General features: G+C 38.9%; 1 protein-coding gene across 1 annotated transcript in view; it reads left to right on the forward strand.

The window, feature by feature from the left end:
• The first annotated feature begins 4,159 nt into the window (after nt 1-4,159).
• Nucleotides 4,160-21,868, forward strand: part of LOC311433237 (apolipoprotein(a)-like) — a 60,363-nt gene continuing 42,654 nt past the window's right edge. Inside the window, exons 1-14 of the mRNA XM_084512159.1 lie at nt 4,160-4,283; nt 5,587-5,722; nt 6,928-7,034; nt 10,612-10,726; nt 11,633-11,805; nt 12,390-12,519; nt 12,647-12,765; nt 14,249-14,411; nt 15,319-15,449; nt 16,320-16,479; nt 18,056-18,237; nt 19,201-19,349; nt 20,087-20,180; nt 21,397-21,514. Of these exons, the coding sequence (XP_084368285.1) occupies nt 4,235-4,283; nt 5,587-5,722; nt 6,928-7,034; nt 10,612-10,726; nt 11,633-11,805; nt 12,390-12,519; nt 12,647-12,765; nt 14,249-14,411; nt 15,319-15,449; nt 16,320-16,479; nt 18,056-18,237; nt 19,201-19,349; nt 20,087-20,180; nt 21,397-21,514 (1,826 nt within the window). The 5' untranslated portion in view covers nt 4,160-4,234. The remainder of the gene's footprint in view (nt 4,284-5,586; nt 5,723-6,927; nt 7,035-10,611; nt 10,727-11,632; nt 11,806-12,389; nt 12,520-12,646; nt 12,766-14,248; nt 14,412-15,318; nt 15,450-16,319; nt 16,480-18,055; nt 18,238-19,200; nt 19,350-20,086; nt 20,181-21,396; nt 21,515-21,868) is intronic.

Below are 21,868 nucleotides of genomic sequence, written 5' to 3' on the forward strand. Positions count from 1 at the left end.
TTAAGCAGAACCATTTCCCCTGGCAGGGAAAACTAGCTTCTTGCCTTCTTCTCATCTCCTTTCTCACAGCCACTCCCTCCTTTGGTTAGAAAGGCAAGCAACAGGCTGTTGTGAGTGGAGCTAAGAGCTCACACTCACCAGTTACTGGGGCAGGCAGTGTCCATGTGGATTTCTGACCATACCACTGCCTTGTCTATGACATTACATTTATTCACCCCTTGCCTGCTTATGGAATAAACTCTCCAGGCTTGAGACACTCTCACATCTATCTGTAGCACTTAGTGTTTTAGCTCTGATTTCAGGTGGAGGCTCTGGTATTAACAAAAATCACCATCATTCTTAGTATCCTCTAGCAAAAATGTTAGGTATCTACTAGAACAAATAAATGATTAGTAATAGACCTCTCCAATAAGATACGAAAATTATAAAAATGTCTTTCATGTGTAGCTGATGAATGGAGTGAGGTCCTGTTTTGTGTTTAGTGTATCTGAACAGTGCCCTAATAGTCCTCTTGATTCAGTTTTGTGTCAATGGAAAAGACTGCTGTCAAGCAGGAAAACACTAATGAAAGTTAGAGGATGCTGCATTCACTCCCCTTGGAAACCAGGTCGAGAATGCTGATGCTGTGACTAGATAGCTGAATATACATGTAAAACTGAAAAACAACAAAAACGGCCAATAAATACAAAAGCTGTACCCACCACTCAATATCCACTCAATGACTTCTTGTAGCTGATTTTTCACTTGCTACTCTAATTAATGCATTTTTCACTAGGAAAGAACAACTAGAGATTAGAGAAAGTAGTTTAGAATCTGGTTCTTCAGAACGTATTTGCATCTGATGGGAAAACTGGAACTTTTCCATATTTTGTGGAGGTCATGACACACATCATTTGGTTCAGGGAAGTATAAAGAGATGGGTTTCAGAGAAATTATTCTGTTATTATGTCCTTGTAGAAGGAACTGTCCTTGATGATGGATGCTTGATTTCTCACTCACTTGTTGGGAGATGCATTCGTTCTCTTTCCTGTTCCTGGATTTGTTTTCCTATGAAAGTCTTTAACTCAATTTTAACATTTACAAATCCCACAGGGCCTGTCTAAAAGCCCTCTGAAGTTAACAGAAATATTTCTATGCCACTGACAGAGTTTACTGAATCAGTGCCTGGAAGTATGTCTTTGGTTAATGGACAAGTCTGCTGTGCATCACTTAAGAAAATGTAAACTGGAAGCCAGTGCAGCAGAGCTGCATGATGTTCCATGTGAAGGTATAAAATGAACAAGCATGTGCAAATCTCTCTTTTTCTTCAAGCTGAAAGCCTGATAAAAGTATTTTACAATTTGACACTAGGCATTTTTTTTTCTGTTTTTATTAGTACGTAGCTTTATTGTGCTGTTTTTCCAAATTAATCTAAAAACATTAGTCTCAGCTCACAAGCCACTTGTTCATTTTATCCATATTTATTTTCCTTTTCAAGGGAATCTTCCTTCTCCTTCTAATTTTTCAAATTCAGGTGAAATCTGCTACACTGTCTCATTTTTTGTTGTTCTTGTTCCAAATAGGTGCCTTTATTTTTTACCACATCTTTATGTTTTTCAGTATCTTAGAATGATAATGTTTCATTTGTTGTTTGTTTTGTGTGTGTGTGTGTTTGTTTTTTTTTTCTCCACTGTTCTTTCTCACTCATTTTTTTTTCTGTTTTTCACGCTTGTATTCTGTCTTTGATAGAGGGAATATGGTTTTGAGAAAATGAAGCTTTTGAGCCTACTAATATTAAATATTCAAACCAACCAGCTTTAAGTCTCTTTTATTTCAACAATCAATATCTTTTTCAGAAACACAGAAAATGCAATAATGAAATTATTGCGTGTTTCGTAGTCTGCAGGAAAAAGCAAACATCTTGTCAATACTGTCATCTTCCTTTTGTTGGCATCCAGACTAGTGCTGAAGGTTTGTAAAAGCCAGCATGAGACCCTCAGCCTCCTTGGAGGGACACAGCTGTAGAGGTGGTGGAAAAGGACAAATTTGCCTGCAGAGTTTCTGTGATATGGTGGGGTGGAAGGCAGACATGTTTGCAAGTTGCTCCCTGGGTGCACAGTTAAATCTTCTGACAAACTTCCATGCTCTCCTTCTATCAGCAACTGAACTTTCAGTCTTGAATTATCTTTTCCTCTTTTCCTTATCATTCCTTTTCATTGTCTTGGTATTCTACTGATACTGTGGTGGCAAGGGAGGGGGAAAGAACTGAAAAAGCAAATAAGAGCATATTTGCATAGGACAGATTTCCTTATGAGTGCTGTGAGATAAAAAAGGAAATAATAAATCCCTTGGGAATTTTTCAGTTGTATGGACAAACATCTGACACCTTTGCCTATGCTGGGCGTTTAGTGTCACCCGCTTTTCCAAAAAAAATATCATCTGCTGCACCCTTCTGGACATTACCAGGACAGCACATTCCTTAGAAAATCCCAAACAAAATCAGGTAAGATTACATCATAGCTTTCATGAGCGGTTATGTGGCTTCCATTGCTTCTAACAGAAAATATGCACAAAATCACAGAATGGCTTGGATGGGAAGGCACCTTAAAGACCATCTATTTCCAGTCCCCCTTGCCATGGGCAGGGACACCTCCCACCAGACCAGGTTGCTCAAAGCCCCATCCAACCTGGCCTCAAATGCTTCCAAGGGTGTCCCACAACCTCTCTGGGCAAAATCTCTCTCTGTTTCTGATCGACCCAAGGTTTAAATTAAATCCAAGAGAAAAGGCTTTTCCATTATATTTGCTAGTAGATCTAGATTGGCTTCAGACTCCCTCATTTACAGTCTGTAGCAATTGTTATTTGAGAGAACAGCAAATAATGCTGTTGGTGGAAGAATAAATGAGGTTTGGCTCTGCATCGTTCATATCCCTGCTCTTTGTCTCCCCCCTATCTCTTGGTAAGCCCAGATCTCTCCTATACCAAACCTGAAAAACCTTTAGGTCCTCCATGCCTTCCTCACCTACAAATGGTCCCTTAATCCTTCTTCTGATGCAGATGAACCATAGGCATGCTGGTACATGGACACAACTGTCCATAAAACAGCTAACCAAGAACAACCATTTTCCTACTGATGTCTCTTCTGCCCATCCTGGCTGAAGGCTACACACAGGCTCACTACTGAGAGCCCCTTGCACTGTCTCAGAACTGAGAAAAAAATGCCACCTCCCCACTCCCTTCCTACCTGTGCTCACCTTTTGACCACTGCTTTTTCCCCAGGTGGCCAGTCTAGTCAGCAGTGCTCACAGGGATGTGGCTGCTGCATATGCCATTTCCAAAAATGTCATTCTTCCAGCACAGAGGGGAATTATGCAGGATTCCTGCCTTGCTCCTAACTTTGCTTTGTTCTGCCCCTGCCCTGCCAGCCTCAGCTGCAGGCTTTATCCACTTGGCAAACCAGCTGAAACTCCCAGGGGCACTCAGGATGGGATTGTCTGGCTTGACTTGACTGAGCCCCGTGGGGTGGATGTGTTGCTGAATTGTGTGGGACATCCTGCATGCACCTTGAGGTCTAAGAAGTCTTAAGATTTCAGGAGCTTTACCTGGGGAACAAAGGTACATGATACACAGCACCAAAGCAAACCCTGCCTCTGAAGTCATGAGCAATCCACAGCAGAAACAACCCATAACTATGATAAAACTTAGGGAAATAAGCTTCTTCCCTTCAGGATGGAAAATGAATGTTGTTGAAATAAATTCTGAGACAGAGTTAACATTATGCGTGTCTGGTTTTAGTATGTGGCTTACGAAGCAGTATAAATCAGAAGCAGTTCCAACCTGAACTGTGCAAGTTTGTGACTGAAAATGGCATTGCAACCTGGGGCAGAATACACAGGACTGTGCAGAATTAGTGTGCCTGGAGATAGTTCCCATACTTTCCACCACCATCACCTCCATCTCTGCTTTAGTAAAGTGATACCAAACAATTTGAGAACAAAAACATATCTCACAAAACAGGAAAGTGCCTTCACATTTCCCAGCATCCAATAATACAAATGTCTGAGCCTGATTTGGTAATATATCCAATTCAAGGTTGTTTGAATGTCCACTCCACGGCAAAGGGGGTCACAGCATGGGAGAATGATTAACTTAATCTGCCTGCCCTGTTTGTTTGATGCCGCCTCACTCCAGTGCAAGTCAATAAAACTTTGTGCACCGACACACACCACTTCCAGCACCTTCCAGCTGGGCCAAAATGGGAATTAGCAAAGCTGCCTTGCTCTTTCTTCTTGTGCTCAGCTCGGGTAAGAGTCCTTTGCCTTCCACTTGCAAGGGGGAGATGGGGGCCAAATGCTTTCAAGCTCCATGTTGTGAAGACGGGTCCCCAAATCCATGTGCCACCACTTACCTGGATGAGGGTGGGTTTGGGGCTTGCTGGCCAGCAAGAATTGTTGTTGAACAAAGCAAGAGCTGCGGTTGCTCTGGTGTGTTTGTTAGAGACATGAGAAGAGTAACAGCCTTGGTGTGTGCATGGGAACAAATGGCCTGTGAGAATGCTGTACTAAATATCAACGTAAGGAGAAAATGGATGTAAGTGGGGAAAAGCCCCTTTGCTGATGCAGGGGCTGGGGTTCCTCAGAGAAAACACTTATGAATTTCCCGTGTCTATAACTGATCTTGAAAAATGAAATATTTAAATCGCATCTCTGACATAACTCTGTAGCCTAATGCTGGATATGGAAATAAATTGCTGTTAAGATTAGGAACAGAAACATAGAATCTTTACAGGCATAAAAAAAAAAAAAAAAAAAAAAAAAAAAAGATTGCGTGGCAAACTTCTTTATGAGCATAAACCTTTTAGAGTTAATTATTAAATCTATAAGCATGTATTTCTACACATCTTATGCATATGTGGCTTTCCAATATAATCATACTAATTGATTTACTAATTTACAGCCTTGGATTACTTTGTTGCAACACAGATGCAGCCTTACAAATTCATTATTAAGACTAGTTGAGCCATTGCAACAAAAAACATGGTGGCCATTGTAAAAGGCCATGCAGTCATCTTATGATTGATATTTCTTGCTCCAGGGCAAGACAGCTGAGGACAAGCAGCTACTTGGTGACCAGCTCAACTGTAGTGATTGTGGGTTCCATATAGGAGGACATAAGCTCACATCATCCCAATTCATGCTTCTCCAAAACTTTAATATCAATACCTCTTCCCAAGGTTCTCTGAGTGGTCCCTCTCTCTGCTCCTTGTTACTCTGGTTTTTCACATTTCTTTTTCTCAGTTTCAAACCCATATATAACTCCATTCAGAGCTTCATTTCTGCGTCTTCCTTCTGCTGTCTTTTTGTTTGTTTGTTTGTTTGTTTGTTTTCCTATGATGTGTTCCATGCAGCTGTGTTTGTGACTGGAACACAGGAACAGAATAGAACAGGAACAGAAATTTCCTCAGAGTTTATGGCCTTTCACCCAGAATCACGCAAAATAAATAAGGACCTCACCTGTCAATGCTACGTGGAAGAGGGGACTTGAAGTCACAGATCTTAACTGCAGCATTCTCATTTTTAATGCCTGGTTCTTTTTCATCCCTTGTAGTGAAAGGAGATGTACTGGATGACTATTTAAGAACGGATGGTGTTTGGATCCTTACAAGAAATAAGCAGTTTTATGAGACAAATAATGAAATAGAATGTGCAGAGAAATGTGAAGCTGAAAGAAATTTTAATTGCAGGTAATTTCTGTTGAATCTTAAAGCTATACCTTTGTGAATGACTAGTTGATCAGTGATATGTTCCTCCTGTTGTTCAGAAGTAAGCATTCACACTCAAATTTGGATGGAAAGCACTACAAAACAAAACAAAACAAAACCAAAAAAAAAAAAGCCAACAACAACAAACACACACACACAAAAGCTAAGAAGGTGAATTACTGGGACATGCAGTTGGAAAGAGATGATTTGGAAGAGGCAAATGAGTATTTATTTATTTTATTTTATTTTATTTTAATTTTATTTCATTTCATTTCATTTTTAATTTCAACACTTATAGTGAAGTGGGGCATATTTTTGCCAAGAAACATTGTAATACAATAATACTGAGTCTTCTTCAGCCTTTTTGCTCTACACATCCAACTCAATAGCATGCTACTCAGAAACCAGGATGAGAACTTCAGTATGAGATTTACATGAACACATTTGTATAAAACAAGTCCAGAGTGCCTGGGGAACAAAAGGTGCTGTCACATGGGTGTCAGGTCATGGGAAGCCACTCCTGGAAAGCCACATTTTTTCCTCCATAGGTCAGGGCAGGTGACTGTCCAGGCAACAGGAGCTGCCTGAAGAGACAATGGCACCATCTGCACCCCTTGATGACCCAGGACAAAGTTAGGAGCCAGGTACTGCAGCTCTGCCTATAGCAGCATTGCCCATGCCTGTGCATTTGGCTTGTGGCTTTTCTCCACTCATAAATTACAAGGTCAAATAAAGGGTGCATTTACATTGCATCAGTCTTTCTGTAGTAAATGCCCAATTTCCCTCTCCTATCCAATGCTAACTGGAGAGCTGTTTATGCCTCTATAGCTGAATGCTGCCTTGTTTCACAAAGGAGCAGTGAGATGTTTTCATTTCGTTGCAGGGAAAGGCACTAACCTGCGCAGCTAGAATGCCATTGGTAATGTTTTGCCAACCCAGTAGCTAGCTTCCCACACAGTAACTTATTCACATAGCCTTGCATCCTGAAAAAGTCAGACACTTCAGAGCAGCAGAAAATGTCACTGTCCCTTGGTGTCTCAGGTACTGAATACAGTCTCTGAAAGACGTAAGTGGATATAATAAAGTGCTGTTAAAATAATAATTTCTAGAAAATGAATTAGCAATTGCACAATTGGAAACAAATTAAAAATATTGTTTCCTATGTTCTGTGTTCTCGATTTCAACAGGGCCTTCCTATTCACCAGGAAAAAGCTACAGTGTTTAACACTGGCTGAAAATACCAAAACAACACTGATATTCAGCAGCACAGATTCAGTTCTCTATGAGAAGAGAGGTAAGTATGTTATATAACACTATACATTTACATATTAAGCCTGTTTTAACTGCATCCTTGCATTCTCTGATTCAGTGCTGGAGCAAGCAGTTGCAGGCAGTGATAGTTTCAGTGAGGTGGGCTTGCACTCACCTTGCACCCCTTATGAACTGGGTTGAATCTGCCAGAAAATTTCCCATACAGCATCAAGGATTCTTACATTTGACTTGGACTGGACTCAGTCCAATCTCCTTTAGTCATATGTTACCGAGACCCTGCAGAATAAACATATCCCAAAGCAAAAATAATGCCTTTTTCTTCCCACTAAGTATTTAAAGTCCTCTGCTTCATTAAGCTAACGGAGTCCTTAGTAATACAAAATTTCAAGGCTATGGGATTATCTGTGTACCCACCTGCCTAATTTTTGTGTAATAATTCAGTTGAGAATTGTTTGACTGAAATACTTTATCTATCAGGTATATCCTATTTTCTGTTGGCACCCAGTGCAGCAGATACTGTAGGCACCTCTGTCTCAGCTGCAGTTCCCTTCAAACATCCTGGTCTCAGTCATGAAGAACCACAAAGGAGACACAGAAGGCAGTGAAAGATTTGAGATGTCGCTCTTGGCTTTTGTGCATATCTCTTGAATTTCCTTATGAGTCCAGTGTGTCTGTGCACATCTGATATCGTCATAATGGAATAAAAATTAAAAATCACCTTATCAGGTGATGTCACCATAGAATAGCCTGATATATTTATCTTTTCTGCCTCCTTATCTTTGAAGATAAACCCAAGTAGCTCTGATTCATACACTTATCTTCATATGCTGACTTCTGTAGTCTTCTGAAAATCACTGCCACCATCTTTGTGAAGTATCTGGATAATCCAAATGGCATGATATTCTACCTGTAATGGTCCTGATCCACCTCAAAATAGAGATATTTCTCATAAGACTGATTATGAGTATTGTAAAAGTGAGATTCAGCTTTCAGAAGCAACCTAATTATCATAGCTGACATCACCCAGGCTGAACTTGAATTTGCAAATAAAGACAGTAAGTCTGTTCTGAAGTCTCAGAAATATTTTCTGTACCCATCATGACTCCTCAGCACTAGGTAACTGCCTCTGTAAAACTCCTTTCAGCTAAAATAAGATGGAATTTCTTCTGCTTGAAGGAAGCAATCTCCAGCACTTTTTGTGACTGCCACTCCCTTAGGCTCATGTTGACTTTACAATCACACCTGTGCTTAATTCAGACCTTGAAGTTTGTAACAGCTGCTCTGGAGTCCTTCTTGACAGAGTTTATTTTCCTTGAGATTGGATGCAAAAGATTTTCATAAAACAACTATCTTAAAACCAAAAGATTCATCTCTCTGTGAGCCCAACAGTTTGTCTGGCTGTGCTAGGCCACACAATATTATGCAGTCACATTTTACTCCGCCACAGAAAATTTCATTCTGTATGTAGACCATACTCTGGATTGTCCATAGTCACAAAAGAAACTCCATGAACATGTGTCTCATAGTTCCAGTTTTATCTTCTCGTTGTTAATAGCAAAACTCTGTCTGTATGAGGAATCCTCTTCTGATTACAACCTCCTTGTTAAGAGCAGCAATAATCCACAATGCACAAAATAGGCTTTTGTGGACTATGCTTACTACATTATATTAAGTCAGATTTCTTCCCATGCATGCCTCCGAGAGTCTTTTCTTTGATCCTAATTTTCCTCTCAGAGTTTAAGAACTGACTTTTTTATCAATTTAGAACATGACTTTTTTATTAGATTAATTAGGCACTGAAATATTCCTTAACAACCTGGTTAGGGATTTCCCTCTCTTTATGGAGCAGCTTCCCCACTGGAACCTTAATTTTGTCTTGACATATAGTTTGGCTCTTGGTCCCATCACTCTTTTCAGGAAAGTGGACTTTCAGCAGTTATAGACCATCAGAGCAATCTCCTATATGGGACAGGAAAGTAGGAGAGATATTGGGGGTTAAGCAGAAAGAAGGCTTATTACTGAACATTTTGTTTCAGAGGGTTCGTATACCAAAGCCTCAGTGTGTGGTAGTCTCCATGTGCCATATGAGCCAGGAAGTTACTTGCTTGTTCTTCATTCCTGATACAGCTATGCAGAACCTCCACTTCCTCTCTTCAGGTGTCATCTAGACGTGCCCAGGCTTTTTATTTAGATAGGTTAACACAATGTAAGAGGTACCTGGCAACATCAGAAAGCCCATGGGCAAGACTATTAACCACAGATAGTCATGCTGGGACCTGCTACTGGAGTATCAGAGTTGAAGTGGCAGTGACAAGACCCCTGGGCATTCCAGGGGTAACCAGACAACCAGGCAGCAGTTCTCACAAGAGGCATTGTTGGTAAGACATGCAGCACAAATGATGCAAGATGTGTGAGGAGCAGCTGAGGTCATTTGGTTTGTTCAACTTAGAAGGTCGAGGGATGATTTCACTACAGCTGACAGATTCCTCAGGAAGGGGAGTGAAGGGGAAGGCACTGATCTCTTCTCCCTTCCAGGGAGAAGAAAAGATCTCTCATGGACCCACAGGAATGTCGTGAAGTTGCATCAGGGGACGTTCATATTAAATATTAGGAAAAGGCTCTCCACTGAGAGGATGGTCAGGCACCCCAGAGCAGTGGTCATAGAACCAAGCCTGCTGGAGTTTGAGAAGCATTTGGACAACACTCTCGGACATAGTTTTATTTTTAGGTGGTCCTGTGTGGAGCCAGAAGCTGGACTGAATGATTATTGTGGGTTCCTTCCACCTTGGAATTTCTATGATTCCATCATTTGCACACCCAATCACACACTGTGATGGCAATAACCATAGCAAGGTGCCTGAGCAAGGCTCAGTTTATCCTATTAGGTTGGTCTCATATTATTGCTCTATCATCTTTATTTTTTATTTGGGGATTTAGGGCATCCTCCATGTGCAAACAAATTACAGGAAAGGGGAAATTAGGGTCACTCCCAATGACTGGAGATATTTCAGTATCTGTTAATAAAAGCATCACCAATGGTCTTTGCATTCTCCCTTTCAAGGAATCCCACCAGAAAGCATCTGAGGTCTGAGTCTAAGAGGAATCAAAGGTGTCACTTCTGTGACAAACATATTCAGATAACTAAAAAATGATCTGTCCTGAAGGGATGGTTGCATGATACCCATACTGTGAATGGCCTTATGAACGATACATTTCTATTAATCCCCAGGTGATGGTGAAAGACCTTCTTTCTTATCTCAGTAATATGACAATATAAATATGTATTTCATACACAATATATATATATAGTAACTTGTTATATCTGCTTTCCTGATGTGATTTTATTAGCTTCATAACATTCTTCAAGAATTTTCCTCTCTAGTTGCTCAGTCATTTCTAACTATTAATTTTAAAATATCTTATGGAATCACATCTCTGTGTTTGCATGAACAAGAGATTCAAAACATGGGTAAATCTAAACTGTTCAAAACATGGGTAAATCTAATCTGATTAACTTCAGAGTTAAATCTGCAAACTCTCAGATTCAAGAGATGCAATGTTATAACACCACTGAATTAACAAAGCCAATTCCATTTCAGTTTACCTTCTACAATGTAAAAGAGGAATTGGGAAGGACTACAGAGGAACAGAAGCCAAAACTTGGAGAGGTATTCCATGCCAGAAGTGGACGGAAAAAACACCCCACGATCCAAAGTATGGCCTTATTTATATTTGTCTTCATGTTGTTCTGAATCTTTTCCAAGCTTCTTCATGTATATAAATGACTTTATAGCATGTTATTAAAGCCAAATGTCAGGTGATTTTTTAAGACACAATTTTGTCTTCATCTCTCTTGTTGCTTTTCATTCTACTGTCAGAGAACTGCAATGGTCTGGATAATGAAAGGCTGCATTGTCAGCTAGAGGAGCTGTGTCTATGTGCTGGGGCTCCTAAGGAGGTGAAATGCTGCTTCCACCAATTCATGATGAAAATTTTGCTATTTGTGACTGTGGGGCTAGAATTTCTCTCTTTTGTATGAGGTGTGAAAAAAAAATGAGCAGTGGTAAAATGAGCAGTGGTGTCTGTCCAGCTTTATGACTCCCCTGCTAGCCTTCATTCTAATGAAACTTGGAAACACTTATCTAGGTCTGTTGTTTAAAACCTTTTAGTCTTTTCTTGGAGGACTGCTATAGGTAAAACCATAGGGTCACTTGCTTCAAAGTCTCTGAAAGTTTGAGTCCACTTGCATTTGGTCAATAGATTCTAGAAATATTCCACTTTTAAAGCAGTAGCCTTAGGAAAAATACATCAGAAAGCCTCAGGATGCAATTAGCTGACTGATCAGCTGGATGCAAGTATTAAAGACAATAATTTACCTTTGAGATTGGCATAGTTCTTACAAGATCGTTCATTAGTGGCAGCTGGGGTCTAGGAAGAGTCTACTAGTAACGGTAATTACAGCATGGTGTTCAGATTTCATTTACGTGTTAGAACAGGGAATCTGTTTCTCTCATTTTTGCTACAAATCAATAGAGCCCAAAGATAGCTGAGAAAGCTGGGCATTTCCCTTCTGCTCTTCTGACTGGATTGAATTAAAATGTAATTTTAATACTGTTGCAGTATTACACCTGAAAAATACCCCAGTGCAGGGTTGGAGGAAAACTACTGTAGAAATCCTGATGACGATGTAAATGGACCCTGGTGTTATACAACAGATCCTGCGATCAGGTTTGATTACTGCAACATCCCAGAGTGTGAGGGACAGGTCATGCAGACTGCAGAAGCTGCAGAAGGTATGTTTATTTTTCAGGGAAGGGGCTTTCAAGTAGGTAATATTATTCCTGCAATTTACTCCTAGTTTATTCTTGCCAATTGGTTTCAAATGTGAATTTAGATCAAGCTGGAATGTAAAAATTCATCAACACAAAGGTTGTTTTCATAACTGGCTCCAGTTTCAACAAAATTTATAAATATAGAAGAAATTAACAATTATAATAATTTGCTGGTTTTGTTCTACGCTTAACCCTAATATTTTTTTTTTATTTTAACAACAGTAAAGATTGACCCAAGTGCTGTGTTACATATTGAACCCCTGCTGCTACCAGTACACATGGATACATGGCAAAGCTCCACCCTGATATATAGAGATATCCCTAAAGCTTTTAGGGATATACATGTCCCTAAAGTTTAATTCACTTGGATAGGGTGTAACCCGTGGTCTTCTGGATTCCTTTCATCATCACCTGGAGCAAAAGCCTCTAAAAGAACAGCAAATATTTATTATTTCTGCTTTCCTTTCAATGTAGTCTTTCATGAGTGGATCAGGATCAGAGTTCAAGAGCTAGTGCAAACCTTGCTTTGTTTTCATTCTGTATAGGTCCCACAGTGGAGTGCATGGTGTGTAATGGTGAAGACTACCATGGAAATGTTTCCAGAACAGAGTCCGGGCTGGACTGCCAGCATTGGGATGCCCAAGAACCTCATATGCATGGATATACACTGAAACAGTGAGTCATACCCACTGCTGAGCTGCCCCCACTCATTTCCACAGTGCCTGGGAAACCCTGCCTGCAGACAGCCTAGTTGCTACAGCTAGGCTGACTCACAAACCTGTCTTCCATTTTCGATGTGCAGCTTTCCAGGGAAGGATCTGAAGATGAATTATTGCCGTAATCCTGATGGTGAACTTCGGCCTTGGTGTTTCACCACCAGCCCCACTAAACGCTGGGAGTATTGTAACATTCCTCGTTGCAGTGAGTCTGACTTCTTGAGATCACTCCACAGGGTAGCTCTTCTAATTAAAATTATGCAGGGAGGGGAAAGACAAGAAATGACAGCTGTGAGTATCCTGAGGAAATCCCTGTGAATCAGGCAAATTATGCATTAATGAGCAGAACCACTCACTGTGTTTCTGTTGCATAAAATCATGTAAGGTCACTGAGAGTGGAGGTGTCACAAAGTGCAACAATGCCAGAGGTGTTATGGAAAACAGAATTTGTCTTCAACCACCTTACTTTTCAATTTATCTGAGAAGGCAGAGCTTTCAGTTTAAATCTCAGGTGGTAGTTTTCAGTTGAATTGCTGACTCATGGAAAATACATAAGCCACCATGGCCATTCTGTGATATTTTACCTGGATTTGGCCAGCACAGCCAACACTGCCTTTTCCTTAGTGAGAGATAAATCCTGAGAAAAAAGTTCAGACCTCAGGAGAAAATCTGATTTATCACTGAGCTAGATTAATGCATTAAGTTGAGCACACTAGATCTGGACTTTTCCAAGGACTGAATAATGAGATTAGCACTACCATTAGTAGAACTGTACTGCACTTTGAGAAAAGAAAAAACAAACAAACAAACAAACAAAAAAAACCACCTTTGCATTTCTATCTCTAGAGCTTGCTTTCTTAACATCTGCTCTTGACAGTGCTCTAAGCAACAGCATGTGTTTACTAGATCTAGTTTACTTCAGCATAAACAATTATATATGGAAGAATAAGTATATAGAATTCTGCATGATGAAGTAGATTGTGAAAGATACTATAGCATCTCCATTTTGTGCCTAAAACATAAAGTTTAAATAGGACCTATTAGAGGCCTATTTGTCTGCTCTGGAAATTACATATGCAATGTAATAGGCATGCATTGTAAATTCATTTTCTCTTTGGCTTCTGCAGGTTCTGTGGCTCTGATCATTAGTCTTACTTTGATGTTCCCCACATACCAGACAAATTCATTTTCTTTCACACTTTCTCCTGCCTCACTTTCCCAATCCACTGATACTGGAGCCTTACCTCTGAAGACTGTTGTGCTTTCTCTCAGCATTTCTTCTTAGCCCTTATCTTTACCCTTTCTGCCCTTCTACCCTACCTATACATATTATACTAATGTGCTCCCTTCATCCCACTTGTCTTTACAAGACCATAAAGGACTGCTTATTGCCTTTCTAGCTCTGCTCTCAAGGGACTGCAGGCACAACATCTGGCTTGTCTCAGCAAACTTATTTACTGACTGATGTGAAGGGGCAGACAGAGGACACCCATTTGGCAGCCTGAGTTCTTGTGGTAACATACATTTCGGCTTTGCCATGGCTTTTCACCAATGTCATCTCTGCTAAAATAAAAAAAATACACGTTCACCATTACAGACATCAAAGGTGTTTTGATATATTTGAAGGCATTCATTAGCTATGTTTTTTTTCTTTTTTCTTTTTTTTTTTTTTTTTAATCCTGTTACAGCTACGCGCCCACCAGTTTCTGGCTTGAGTTCCCAGTGTATTTCAGGGCATGGAGAAGACTATCGAGGCAGGATAGCTATCACAGAATCGGGAAATGTTTGCCAGCACTGGAACATGCAGTTTCCTCACAAACATGGCTGGATTCCTGACAGATATCCCTGCAAGTATGCTGAGACTCCTCATTTTAATGAATACCCAAGAACATAGTTAGCCCTTAGCGAACCAGATGAATAGGCAACAGGAGCACAGGTTTTCTGAGTTATGATGATATTTTCTCTCCTTTTGTCACCTTTCATATTGCTGTTCAGGTCTTGCTTTTTTTTTTTTTTTTTTTCTTTCTTCTTTTCTTTTTTTTTTTTTTTTTTCCTACGTTCCTTTTTTATTTTTAACCAACAGCTTTGATCTCATGTACTTGTCTCACCTGTACTTGCACTTCTCCTCATCCCATTGCACAGATATAGGTATTTACTGCTTTTATATTAACAGTGTGCTTTTATATTGACTTTGTGCTTTAACACACTTTCAGTGTATTACTCTCCTGAGGAGCATTGCTCCAAGGCCCAAAATGCTCCTAGGTCAGAGGAGATGGGTCTATAGAGCATTGTCAATAGGCAGGGGTAGCTGGGAATGACCAGGCTTTTAGCTCTGTATTTGGATCCAGTGGGTTATGAAATGGATTCTTCAAGTTTCCCTGGGCATGTGAAATCCTGTCCATCATCACTGCAGAAAGCTGCTGAGAGCAGAGAGAAACAAGTGACATCCAGACTTGCCTGGTTTTTGTAGTAAGGGTCAGGTACACCGATGACTTCAATATCAGCTTTTACTGCCCTATATTGGCTAAAAAACAAGAGCAGAAAGTGTAACCATTGTAAAAGTTCTTCATATAACATCAACATTTAAACGGGAAATTCAAAGGCTGTTGGCTAGCCCAGAATAATGGTACATGAGGCAACAAATCTGTAAGAATAAATATAACCTCTGAGTTGAGTTCTGCATGCAGTAATTGTTAAGTCTTGCACATAACCCTTCTTGATTTCCATGAGTAATTTAAAGCCAGTGTTACTGTTTCAGGGGCTTAGAGGAAAACTACTGCAGAAACCCTGATGGAGAGAAGAGGCCTTGGTGCTACACTAGCAACAGCAGTGTTCGGTGGGAATACTGTTCAATTCCCCATTGTGATGGGACAGAGCAAGGGAGCGCTGGTATGAGTAACTGGAGTGTACTTGAGATAAAGACTTCAGAGCTGTGAAACACTTCTTGTTTCTCATTGTAATTTCAGTTCTTGTTTCTCCTGGCAAATCTTTTTTGGTCACTTTTTCACTGTTGTTTATGCAGTTGCTTTGCTTGGCATGTTGGAAAACCTGTCAGATTTTGGACTTTCAATGGTTAGTAAGTGCAGTGAAGGCCGTAAGTCATCAGCTGACCCAGCAGAAGAATTACAGTATCAAAAAATATAAATATATTTTTTATTCCTTTTATTTTTTCCCCCAAAGGTAGGGCATTTCTAGGAAGTTCACTGAAGAATGAAAAAGAGCTTTAAAGAGATTTTTAAAAGTGCTAAATAAAAGGAAGTCCTATCTTTGGAAAGTAACCATGGAAGAGAGGACAGTAGATTCCAAAGTCCAAAAATATTAAAAAATCTCATCTGAAACATCCATCCATTCAAGCACAGAAAATAACAAGAAAGTGTTAGTGCAATCAAAAGAGTAATAGAAGAATAGGAGTTTAACATCATCTATATTTTTGAATTATTTGAGACAAAATAGCTAACATCTCTAACCTTTGAGGATTTTTCATTTTCAACTCAAACATTTCCACAAATGCCAAAATGAAACTGAGGAATGCACTTTCCACCAGCCAGCATCTGACATATAAGGGTAATCTGTGAAATCTCTAAATAACTTTGGAAATGCCCTTCCGTTTTTCACACTGGCCAAGATGTTCTCACTGGAAGCCCTCTGTATGAATGAGTCAATCCCTTCTGTTTTCTTGTCTGTTTGATTTTTCTTGTGCCTGTTCAATATGAAGATAAAGCCATGATGCAAGGGACAGGTTTCTGCTGTTTGCTGCAGATGTGCCAGCACAGATTCCCCAGGTGGAGGAGTGCTATCGAGGCAAAGGCCTAAGTTATCGTGGCACAACTTCCGTCACTGAATCAGGAAGGAAATGCCAAGCCTGGAACTCCAAGTCCCCACACAATCTTGAAAAGATCCTGAAAAAATTCCCAAACGCGTATGTATCTCACTTTTTTTAACTTTTTTTTTTTTTTTTTTTTTGCTCTGACAGTGATCATTGCTGAAATTTTTGCTATCTTTGCACATTTATGCTATTAAAAACTAATAGGGAATGTACATATAAAAGAGAATTTCTTTCACTATCATTTTACCAAGATACAGAAACATTTTCTGTTAGTCTCATTTATAAAAGCTGTGTTTACCTGTAATTTAAATTCTTAGTAAAATACCACTGTAACCCTTTATTCATAAACCTGAGCTGGTGTAACCAAATCTGGGAGGCCTGTAATCAGAGTTTGGCATCTACTGAATGCCTTTTGTTAAGAATTTGAGATGTTCATGGGGGCCTTTCTACTTGTTTCATCTGGGGAAAACACAGCATTTGTGTTGCAAACTACACAGACAAGTGCATTATGATTAGAACTATCATTTTAGATGTTCTTTGTGGTTGTAACTGGGCATCCAGAATTTCATTTAGAGAATTTTTGCCGTTGATTTATTTACTTTCTTATTCAGAGTAAAAATACTGGATTAAGTAACAACTTAGAGATCTAGCCATAATTACTAATGTGCTAGTTGTCAATAAGCATACAAAAGCAACAAGACTATTGCTATGACATCCATCACTGCTTGGTGGATTACAAGTATGGGCAGGATCTTTAGTATTTTTCTATTTTTTTGCCTTTTTTTTTTTTTTTTTTTTTTTAAATAATGTCACCCTAAATAATTTTATTTGGAATTTTTCAGTCTTTTTTTGTCATAAAAATAACAACATATTGAAATATACTCAGAGGAGGCACATTTTTTCACAGACATTTTTAAAAAATGAAATTTAGCTGTGAAAATGTGGAACTTGTGTATTCTGGCATATCTGAAAACAAACAAAAAAAGTATTTCAACTTTTTTCAAGATAGGGAAATACCACAACTCTGCAAATTGTTGGAGAAAAATACTCTAATTCCCCCCTGCCCCAGCAAGTTCAGTCATGGGAGTATTCCTGCTGAATTAAGTGTTGTGGGGTTTGTGTCTTTTTTTTGTTTTGTTTTTGTTTTTTTTTGTTTGTTTGTTTTTGTTTGTTTGTTTGTTTGTTTTTGAAATAAATAAAAAAGTTAATAATAATTTGCATGAGTATTTAATTTCCATGCTTCTTCATATAAGAAAGAACCCTCTGGCATTAAAAAATATATATATAACCTTCCAGCATATTTATTGCTAATTTGCACATTCACACAATTGTGTATGCTCATACATATTGCTTTGAAATAAATTTATTGTCATATCAAGCATTTATTTAACTACTCAGTACATTGACATATTGCAGCCAGAATTTAAATTTGTGGTTGAATTACATTTCTTTATGTATAAATATATTCATGACTCTGATGTACATGGGAAATATAACTCTCCGGTTGTATCACAGCCATTAATGTTTTTGATGGTAATACGGTACCTGGCAATAGTAAAAGAATTAATACATGTATATATCTCTGCATAGTACATATTCTTTTTGGCAAGATATTCCCATGATTACTTTCTGTCTTATGCAGAATGAATATTTGTACCTATTTTCACAGGGATTTGAGGGAGAACTATTGTAGGAACCCAGACGGTGATGACCGCCCGTGGTGTTTCACCACAGACCCCAACAAGATCTGGGAGTACTGCAATCTCAGGAGATGTGATGATCATACAGAAGACGCCACACCAAATGACCGGAAGGAACAAAGTGTTGTCCTGACTACACCCACCACGTCTGGTAACAGATGGCTATAGCTGTCACCTCCTGTCACCACAAATAGCAATATCTTTCAGAGTTATTCTTGAGTAGTACTAGAACATAGGCGTTATATCCCTCCTCCAGATTTCAGAACCATACTGCTGTCAGATTATATCCTGTAGCCTGTATCATTTTACAGTACTTTCTGTGGGATATCTTTTTCATTTAGGGGACTGAGAAGAAAATAGACAACAATTTCTGTTGTTGTGTGCTATTGAAATAAAATAACAGTAAATGTTGTTAAGAGAATTTTGCTTGTGCTGTGCTTTATGTTTTTAGGATGTTGTCCTTATCTTGCTGTATTGTTCATAGGCAACCATGTTATTGAAAATGTGTACACCAACAGAGGAAGGCTTTTGCCCTGTCTTTCATTAATACTTCCTTAATTAATATGACCTCTTGGTCAAAGCAGTGTGACTTTTCAGAATGTTTGGTAGAGCTTTCCATTGAATATTTATTTTGCAGGGGAATTTGGCGGGGTTAGATAAAAAATTCACTCCTAAATGGCAATGTACTCTTACTCACATGCAACAGGAAAAAGTAGCTGAAGTGATGCCCTTGGAAACAACAACCGCTCTCTCAGTATAATGGCCTGATGACCCTTAAACATGCTTTTCTCTTGAAAGGTGTTTACTGATCCTAGGTTAGCAAGGATCTTGGAGTCTTTTCAGATATTTGCACTATGTTACAGAAAATATTTAGCCTGAAGTTCCTTGATTTTTTTTTTGCAGTTCAATTACTCTGTATGTCCAGGAAGACATCCATCTTGACAAACTAAGAGATCACATCCCAGGGTACATTTTTGTCTTTCCACTATAGACAGTAAAGAACGTGTAAATCCTGAAAGTACTTAATCTAACTTAGTTCTGCTTACCACCACCAAATATAGATTCAACAGGTAACAATCATTTATTTTTATTTTTATTATTTTTTTTTCCACAGACTGCATTAATGGCAATGGTAAAGACTATCGCGGCACAGTCGCAAAAACTGGAAATGGCAGGACTTGTCAAGAGTGGAGTTCTCAGAGCCCTCATAGCCACAAATACTTCACTCCTCTGACTCATCCAAGAGCAGGCCTGGATAAAAATGTAAACAGTTGCTAATTCACCTGATGTCATTGAACGTTGTCTCCTTTCTCCATGACCCCTCAGTAAACACTTCATATTAAGTCTCTATAGACCAAGCTAAGTGTACCTGGAAGTCATCATGTTGATATCCTAGACCTACAGCAGTGCTGGAGAGGGAATGATGCATTTAACATTACCTAGGATGTTGTTATTTCAAGCACAGCATAAGGTTGATGATGACATGCAAACAATGCAGAAAAAAAATGATGCAGGGCTTTTCTTATTTCTGCAAGCACCAGAGCAATGCATTTTGCTGTTTGTCACCAACTGAGCAGGTTTCTGGCATACTCTCAGGGCTGACCTAATTTGCTGTCACTGACTTCAGTAGAAGGATTATGCCAACAATAGGTGTTTTAGTGCAAAGTGCTTAATCATCCCACATCAAACTTTACTTCTACAAACTTTACTTCTCAGAAGACCTTAAAAAGCATTAAATCTAGGCTGAACTCTTGGTGGATGAAGAAAATTATAGTAGCTTTGTCATATTTATATAATTTTACTATTGGTTTTGAGATAACAAAAATTAGAATTTTGTGTTTAGTGGCAACAGAAAGCACATAACACCTAATGAAGAAATGGTTGGGGGAAATGATTCAAAAATGTTGATTAACACTTTTTAGAAAGCATGCATCCATAAACTTCTTTATTCTGTGGCTAACATTTGGAGTCTTCATTCTTTGTTTTTGTAATTATTACAGTATTGCAGGAATCCTGATGGAGATGTAAATGGTCTTTGGTGCTTCACAACAGACCCAGAAAAAAAATGGGAGTACTGTGAAATCCCGCGCTGCTGTAATTATCCTTAAAGACTTCTCTGTTTTCCCATTCTACAACCTATCATGATAGTTACAAAAAGTTTTCAGTCCAGCAGCAAACAACTCTAGTAGGCAGTAGCTTTAGATTTGAATTTAGATCTGTATGGCATTTTGACAAAACCTGTAATATTCAGCCAGTTTAGATAGCGTGGTGCCAAAAATCATCAATAAGACTTCATAGATAACAATTCATATGCTCTTTATTATCAGTGAGGCTAAGCACTCAGAGTTGCTAGATGAATTTGAGATATCCAGTGGAGCTGTGGAAAGAGGCACTCCTTCCCTGGAGTGATCAAACACAGGAGAGGATTTCCTTGACATGCATGTCAAGGAGTGTGCTTTCCAAGCACTTTGTGGCAGGACTAATGCCTTGAGAACCTGCTAAAACGAATTAATTATCTGTTAGTTGGGAGTACCAGAGATTAATTTTTTATCATTTACTGACATCATTTGTATTCTGATCTGGATGTTAAAATAATTTTTCCCTTGACATGTCGCCTTTCTTTTGGGAAGTTAGTGAATTTGGTCCTGGATATTTATGCAGGTTTCCTTCATTCATTCTCTTCTGGGATAGTAATTGTAATACTGAGTGGATGTACTGTTTGTTGAAAATTCAGCAGAAAAAGATGTTTTAGCTTCTCTGGTGTCCTGGCAATGGATGCCAATAACAATTGTAAAGTACTGGGAGCGCTATGTGGTGCACCTGCTAGAGGCATCTCACTTGCTTTGCTCTTTGATCAAGGTGTAGACTGTAATGTTTTGAATATTTTAGAAATTCTTATTATATTGAATTGATCTGGGCAATAAACTTACTTTCTTTAACTCCCTTTCCCTTCAATTTCCACCCCAAATTTTCATTGTGGGGGAGGGCTCATTGTAGTTTTACCTATGTTATCTGACGACATCCAAGTACTTAGCTGACAATTTTTGCCAGGTAAATTAATGTCTTATGTCAAAGGTGATGTATTAGCTCCAGGTTAAAATACTCCAGGTAATGATAACATAATGTCGTCTAAGGGTCTGGTTGTTTCCTTATTCTTAGTTCCTATTAAAGAACATAAACAGTGAAAGCCTAAAGAAGATATAAAAATGCTTTATCTCTTTCTCTTTCATCAGATTGCACTGTGAATAGCATTACAGATGTGCATTAAAACCTTTCATTGTAGCTTTTTTTTTTTTTCTCAATGCTGTAGCTTCTTCTGATCATGACTGTGGAAAATTTCCAATGAGAAGTGGGAGAATCTGTGAGCAATATGGCATGTGTGATGCATCTCCAGGGTCTTGGCCTTGGCATGTCAGTCTCAGGTCAAGGTATTGATATTCCAGACTGTATCACCACTAGTAAACACCAGGGTTTCACAAGAAACAGGTATCAGGAAGGGACTGGTATGAAACAATGCATATGTTTCTGGAGACTGGACTTGGTTTCTACATAAAATAACTTTACATTTTAAATTAACTTTTTTTTGTTTGTTTGTTTTGTTTTGTTTTTGTGTGTGTGTGTGTGTGTCATAATGTTGACAGGTAGTTACTATTAAGTCATTAGTCCCAAACTCTCCACTTTCTCCCTAATCTCTAGAGAGCAAATTTGAACCGCAGACCTTGAATATGGTTTGATTTACTGAAATGGGGAAGTAATAATTCCCACTGAGGATAATGACAGTT

This window comes from Aythya ferina, assembly GCF_964211825.1.
Source record: "Aythya ferina genome assembly, chromosome: 3".
Classification (NCBI taxonomy): Eukaryota; Metazoa; Chordata; class Aves; order Anseriformes; family Anatidae; genus Aythya; species Aythya ferina.